Source organism: Rattus norvegicus, chromosome 10 (assembly GCF_021556685.1).
Source record: "Rattus norvegicus strain SHRSP/BbbUtx chromosome 10, alternate assembly SHRSP_T2T, whole genome shotgun sequence".
Taxonomy (NCBI): Eukaryota; Metazoa; Chordata; class Mammalia; order Rodentia; family Muridae; genus Rattus; species Rattus norvegicus.
This window is the reverse complement of record NC_141543.1, coordinates 109,329,693-109,336,849: the sequence shown is the minus strand read 5'-3', so window position 1 is coordinate 109,336,849 and position 7,157 is coordinate 109,329,693. Positions and strand designations below refer to the sequence as shown.

The 7,157-nt window shown below is 50.8% G+C and overlaps 1 protein-coding gene across 13 annotated transcripts in view; it reads right to left on the bottom strand.

Annotated features, from left to right (window-relative positions):
* Window positions 1–2,515: 2,515 nt before the first annotated feature.
* Tnrc6c (trinucleotide repeat containing adaptor 6C) overlaps window positions 2,516–7,157 on the bottom strand; it is a 110,889-nt gene continuing 106,247 nt past the window's right edge. For all 13 annotated transcript variants that reach the window (XM_087572631.1, XM_087572625.1, XM_087572626.1 and 10 more), the window contains 3 exon segments: window positions 6,845–6,915; window positions 6,004–6,143; window positions 2,516–5,393 (listed from right to left, as the gene is read on the bottom strand). In XM_087572631.1, the coding sequence (XP_087428757.1) occupies window positions 5,033–5,393; window positions 6,004–6,143; window positions 6,845–6,915 (572 nt within the window). In that variant the 3' untranslated portion in view covers window positions 2,516–5,032.

Here is a 7,157-nt window from a genome sequence, read left to right as displayed (position 1 = left end):
GTTTGTTTTTAGGGATGAGCTTGGGACCCACTAGGATTTCCACGGGAAGCTAAGGGCTTGGGTTGTGTGAAGGTCGCCCTCTACTGGTAGAGAGGAAGTGTCTGCCTGGGGGAAGAAACCAACCAGTGGTGACGTGGCCTGGATAAAAGAAGAGTGCAGATTCAGGGGAGGGCTCACAAGGGATGACCTGATGTTTCAGGTGCAAAGGCCCACAGAAGAGGGTCAGACTGCCAGCATGCTGTCTACAAGGTGGACAGTTCTCATTTGGCGGGATGCCCTGGGTGGGCTGAGACTAGGAGCTTGCAGGGCGCCCTCCAAGTCTGGACGAGCCTTCACTAGCTGCATCTTCTGGGGCATTACCTTGGGTTGGGTGGGTGGGCCATGACAACAGCACTGGGCTCTCCCTTCTCCATTTGTTTCCCTGCTGGCCACCAGCCGTCACCAGCCGTTCCCCAGCTGATCCAGTGTCACCCCTAAGGCCAGCCACATGAAGTGCTCATGCCATTGGTGTCTCAGCCTGTTACAGCTGACCTAGGCTGGATGGGGCTTTGTCTCCAGGCATGAGTAATGACCACACACCTGTGGGCACCCCAGATTTTCTAACCAACCGAGTAAGGCAACAGCGGTTGACAGCTTTTACAGTGATCACTTCAGACCTCCAGAGCCCAGCTCTGCCTCACAAGCTCAGGACATTCCACTGAGAAGGGAAACCTGCCCAGGGTGTTTTATAGTCACCAGCACTGGCTTCTACCAGTCCAGGCCCAGGCGTGGAGACTCCTGACAAGAGGATCCAGGCGCTGCTGGAGAGCTGCAGAGCAGTCTGAGGCTGCTGCCCAGGCCTTGTCTCTCCTTCACACTTTACCTTGGGATGGGCTCTACTGCAGGGCCACCGTCATCGGTGTCACAGGGAGGGAGGGAAGGAGGATGAGTTAGCTGTCTACTTGCACATCACACCGAATGCAGAACTCTACCCCCCAGCCCATGCTGGGATCACCGTTCCTGTCACTACTGCTTCTCAGTCTTGGCTGCACAGAGGAGTCACATGGGGTTTGGAACCTGGACCTACCCAGAGGTCCTTCATGAGCGCACAGGTAGGAGGCCAAGGCAGAGAACTGCTCTGGCACCATCTGTGACCCAGACATCTAAGCTGAAGACTGTTCACAAGCACGGGGCTGAGAGGGTTCAGGAGACGAGCCTATGCAGAAGCCTTCATCAGTAGTGACTCCCTGACAAGTACTGGCGCCCAAGGGCACACACACCTCACCCTGGCCTCTGGGTCTTTTCAAACTCCTGTGGCTCAGGAGCTTCCTGAGATCCCCTGGCCTCCTCCTGATCCCCTGTCTACCTCCTGCTCCCACCTAGGCCAGCCCACAGAAGCTCCCACCCTAGCTCATGCCCAAGTCAAGGGCTTGCCCATGTCTGCAGGCCTCTCCTCTGCCCTCCCACCTTGGCCAGGCGCTCTGCCTTCTGCCTTCACTGCTGTGCCAATATTGTCAGCACAGTGCGGTGATAGGACAGGTCCAAACCTCTCACTTCCTGGATCCTTGACATCAGGCCTGCTCCATCCGATCCAGTCACACAGGGCCTTTTCCCTTGGTCTTCAAATCCACACAGCCTCAGTGGCCAGGGCACGTGCCACCTCCGCCATGAAACCAACAGTCCACTCCCTGGAAGCCTCTGAGGAACAGCATTTCAGACGCTGTGGGCCGCTGCTAGTCTGGTCTTGTCTGCTCTCCTGCTGACACTCTGGCCAGCAAAGCTCAGGTCACTGGAAGGCCACGGGCAGCATGACATTCTGAGTCTCATTCTTCCTCTGGTCTTTGGCTTCCCCTGGGGCCAGGGCCCCTTCTTCAGTGATTTTCTTGGCAGAACTAGCAGCTCCCATTCTTTTCTGTGAGTCCCCCGTGGTAGGCCAGCGCCCATCCTCAGCACATGGTGGGTCAACAGTGGAGGGCGGAAGCTGACCTAGTACTTCTACTTCCAATGCTACCCATGGTCTTGCTGGCAGTGGTGCTGTTTTGTGCACATAAGCCACTATAGTTCTAGGGGAAAGAGATCAATTAAACACTCGGGAAGCACACTCTTGTCTTTTCTGAGTTGGGGGTCTTGCTGTGTTGTCAGACTTGGTCTTGGATTCAGGCAATGTGACTCCTGGGCCTTCTGCATGCTGGGACACAGGTGTGCACCACTGTGATTTTCCCCAGATAGTGCTGGGGATGGAACCAGGCCTTGTGCCTGGACAAAGACCACTGAGCTACACCCCAGCCTTTTCATTACTATTGTTTTAATGCCTGCACTGGGCATGCGAATGTGGGGGTGGTGGTCCTGGGAGGACTTGGAAGCTGTGATGCCTCCCAGTGGCTCCTCAAAGGACCCACATATTCACAGTGGAACCAGAGAGCAAGGCTACACACAACTCGGGACCAACGGCCCAGGCTGCGAGTTGAACCAGGAATGAGGACAAACTCAGCAGAGATGTGGAGGAAATACCTGCCTTTTACAGATGACACAGCAATTATGTCAACAGCCAAGAAAAACTGCAGTTTATTAAGACTCAACAAAGCGCTGTATTTTTTGAAAGCAACCTCCAGTGTGCGTCCAACCATCACGTTCCAAGAGGAGGGCATTAAGCGCCACAAACTTTTTTCTTTTAATCTTAGAGTCAGAGACATTTTAAATTTAAAAGGTTCAAAAAGGAAAAAAAAGGGGTAAAGCCCACGGAAACGGAAAACATCCTTTCCTTCCATCCCCAGTTTTTAAACAGGAGTTTTTCTATACCTCAGGGCTCAATGGCTGCACGGTAAGCCGTGCATCTGGGAGCACGCACACGCATGCACACATGTGCGCACGCACACAGCAAGACCCCCAACTGATATACATACTTGGGTATACATACATCAAATATTTAGGACGCACGTAATGTCGATGAGACGCAGTCACTCTGAGGAGGGCCATTCCGTGGGATACATGACAAAACTCGAACAAGTTTTGAACCCAGTTGTGCATAGTTCCTGATCCTCTAGAAAACAGTGCTTTTCTGCAACCTTGCAGGACTTGCTTTCTTTCTGTTTGTTTTGATAAAACCATTAAAAAGCTAATTAAAAAATGTAATGCACAAGTTTCCTGACCACATAGGCAGGGAGTACAATGTTCATATATTTTTCTAAAACATACTTGAGGGTGTGTTATTTCATTGTCTTTCTTCCTTGTAAAACAATCAAAACATTGATCATCTTTAAAACATAAAGCAACTTTAATATATAAAGCACTCTCCAAACATCCGTTCCTTTGAGTCCATTATTTGGTAAATATGTAACTGCTACACATTAGAGATTAGGGATTTCTCTTCTTTGTGTGTGTGTGGTTTTTTTTTCTTTTTTCTTTCTTTCTTTTTTTTTCTTTCTTTTATTTTTTTTTTTTTAAATAACATCTTCAGTGCTAGGAGTTGGGTTTAAAAATACATGAAGTGGTGTGGTGCCGCCCTCGGGAGCCCTGGCGTTCCTGAGAGCGAGCTGGCGTGTGCAAGACAGAGACCACAAGGCCTGGTCACCTTGAGGAGGGGGTGAGGACAGTCAACAGAGTCCGCGATGGCTGGAGGGGAACAGCATGTCCCATCCCAGAGCTCTGAAGCAACACATCTGTATTCTGAAAATAGGTTTCTGTTTGTTTGCTTGTTTTTTTTAAATGATGGAAGTCTTTTTTTTTTTATTCCTTTTAACATTTTAAATTTTTTTTAAAATTTTATTTTAAAGTCTGAAGGAGAAAAAAACGTCTGTAAACAGGTGGGAGCCCAAACACAGCTCCTCCAAAAGCAGTCACAACCCATGTCCAAGTGCTTGGTCCCGCTCCTTGCGGAACACCCAGTCTCTACAAGTATCTATGGCCACAGTTCAACAACAGTTTTGTTTTCTCTGTAACTTTACAGTCCAGATGGGAAGTGGTGCAATGCTCTGGTAATAATCTTCTTGCATTAGTCCACAATGAGAAGCTGCTGAAGGTAGATAGACATATTATTTCTCCAGAGATATACACTGTAACTTTAAATGCAACAACAGAGTCCTTGAGTAAACATTTACACGTGAATTGTCACCAGCCCTGTCCCGTGAATTCTCTTTCCTGCTTAGGATTAGCTAACGGAAGGGCAGGGACACCTCAGTGCAAAGTTAGAAGCAAATAACAACAATGAGAACATTTGACCAATGCCAAAAAAAGAGGGGAAAAGCATGTACTGAATCAAAGGGAAACCCACAGTTAAATCCCTCACACGCTCTCAAACACGCACGCACAGTGAGCACTGACTGTGCAAGAGCATGCTCACACACACAGTTCCACACAAGCACGCACGCACGCACGCACGCACACGCACATGTAGGCTATGAACGCAGACATTCCCTAGAGCCTGTCTCTGCGCACGGATGTCAATGTGGAAGTGTTCACATTTCGGTGTTGGCCTGCTGGGTTCAAGTATTTGCATGTTTGATATGTCTTTTTTTTTTAAAACTTTTAAAAAATATTTTTTTGGGATAAAAAAAATGACATGAAAAGGTAACGAAACAAGGGTAATGTGCGCAGGCAATCCGGGGGACGGAGCTCTGTGCCCGCACAGCGCAGCCGCTGTCTGTCCCACCTGGCGCCTCTGGTAATGTGCATAATCGTCACAGGCTCACTGTAAATAGGCTTCAAGTCTCCCCACCCACCCCGCCATAAAATAACCCTTTCCAGCCCACAATCTGAAAAGTGCCCTTCATGATAGAACTATTCTAAGCAGCTTTTATACTTAAAACTCAAAATGACAACACACTGTACAAACATAAGACGACATAAAATAAAAAGCTATGAGGAACATCCTGTCGTCAGCACACGACACTGACCAAACGCAGCCCGCACTGTCTCCAACAGTTCCCAAGGGCTGAGGCCAAGGTTCATCTTCAGAACTGGACAGAGGTACTCGAAGGGGCAGCTTGTCCATCAGGTGGAGCTTCAGAGCCGGGCCTGGCACGGTCAGCTCTCTTCTCCCCAGTGATTGTGACCCCTAGATGGACTCGCCGCTGAGCAGGTCACCAGGCAGCAGAGTGTTGAGAGGCGTGGGGCTGCCGATCACTCTGGTATCATCAGCACTGGGTGGGCCCCACAGGCTGCTCGAGTACTGGGGGACCCCACCCCACAGCAGCTCACTGCTGCCTTTGCCACTCAGGCATGGGGTGTTCCAGTGGGCAGTGTCGCTGCGCACTAGGCCATGGGTGCTGCCCGAGGTGCCCAGCCTGGGCTGGCTGCCCCCACTGCTGGACTGCCAGCTGGAGGTGGGTGGGAGGGCTTGGCCTTGGGCCAGGAACCGGTTCACTTCTTCTTCACCAGCAAACTCAGCCAAGATGGTGGTGTTTCCCAGTACACACCTACAAGGCAAGAGGCTGGGTAAGTGTGTCACCCCTAGTCCTGAGTCTGTACTACCAGGAATGACAGATAGAAGTATCACCCTGTCACACTACCACGACCTAGCCAGTGGCTGTTTTTCCCTCACTTTAGATTCCGCACAGCCACAGAAGATTGATGTGTGGAGTGCATGTTTAAATGTGCTGCATGATGGGGGCTCAGCTGGCACCAGTGTCCCACAGCTCAGGCGACACTGGGGAGCAGGTCTGGATGAACTCTGCATGGAAAGCACTCTCAGTGGGCTGCTGTCAGCAACCCTGGGATGTGGGAGGGTTCCTTTTGGTCTCTTCCTAGGGGACACACAGACAGACACAAACTAACACAGTGACCACACGCAGACACAGGGTGAGGACGGCTGCCTACAAGCAGAGGAACTGGCCTCAGAAGTCATCTGCCCGTGTTTTGGCCTTGGCCTTGGCCTTGCAGCCTCCAGGGCTGGGAGAGGCACAGTTCTAATGTCAGGACACTCACTAGCTGGGGTGCAGTGTGGGTATCACAGCACTCACCCGCCCCTCCTAACACTATTGGGCACTTGTGGCTACCTGGCAGTATGAGGGGCTGAGGAAAACATACATGTGCAGAGACTTCTGGGCCTTGGCGGCTTCCTCCTTGGAACTGTAGCGGACCACAGCATTGCCTTGGGTCAGGTTCAGGTGGAATGTGATGAGAGGCCCATGCTGCAAACACAGCGTTCGCAGTGTAGAACCATCGATCTGAGGGAGAAGCACAGGGTAGGACAGGACTTCCTCCAAGCCCTTGCTATGTTCTGGAGTAGCAAACCCCAGATGCAAGTACTGTATATGAGAACACATTTCCTTTGACGGGCTCATGGCTGTAACTGGCACTGAAGACACCTCTGTGGCCAGGCAGCTGAAGTGTGGGCTACTTCAGTCACATTAGTCAGAGGGAAGGGCCAAAGTCCCATTCTGGGTTCTGCAGTTTGCAAAAGACATAGCAGCAGGCTGGTAGCCTTGCAGGGATAGGCCAGTTCTGTGCCAAAGAATGGTGACTACAGGCTGACCATACAGCTGAGATGGCCAATCCTCTTGAATGATGCATTTATAAGATGAATGGTTCTCTTTATAAGAGCATATTTGTCAGCCTTGAAAGGGCAAAGAAGTCATCAGGAACATGGCTGAGAGAACCACCTGTGTTTACCCACACTCACCTGCACTCACACTCACCTGCACTCATACCTGCCCGCCTGGGCACTCACACTCTCCCACCTGTATACACACCTGCCCGCCTGGGCACTCACACCTGCCCGCCTGCACTCACCCTTGCCTCTGCCATTCTGGGTCCTGAGGGAAGATGCTTGACACAGAGTTATCTGGGCAAAGTAGGTATCATCTTGGCTATAAGCAGCTACCCATTGATATGACATGACAGCCCCCCTACATGGTGGCACCTGTACCTGGGGTGTGAGATTGCGCAGAACGAGCCAGCTGCTTGTTCTTCCTGAGGTGTCAGTACTCCATGCAGAACCTGTGTGACAAGCACGGGACAAGAACTCAATTGACAGCTATATTCTCAGTCTGAACTAAACCATACAGCAAGCTTTAGTCTTTCGATCCCGTGGAAGCTGTGACACTTTTGATAAGCTCAATCTCATAATTATTGCTTATTCCATCCATATGAAAACCCTGACCTCCCAAACACGCCTGCACCATTCTGTGTTGGGAGGAGGCCGGATTCCATGGGTCCCTGAAAGTCATCTGCAGTTCTAG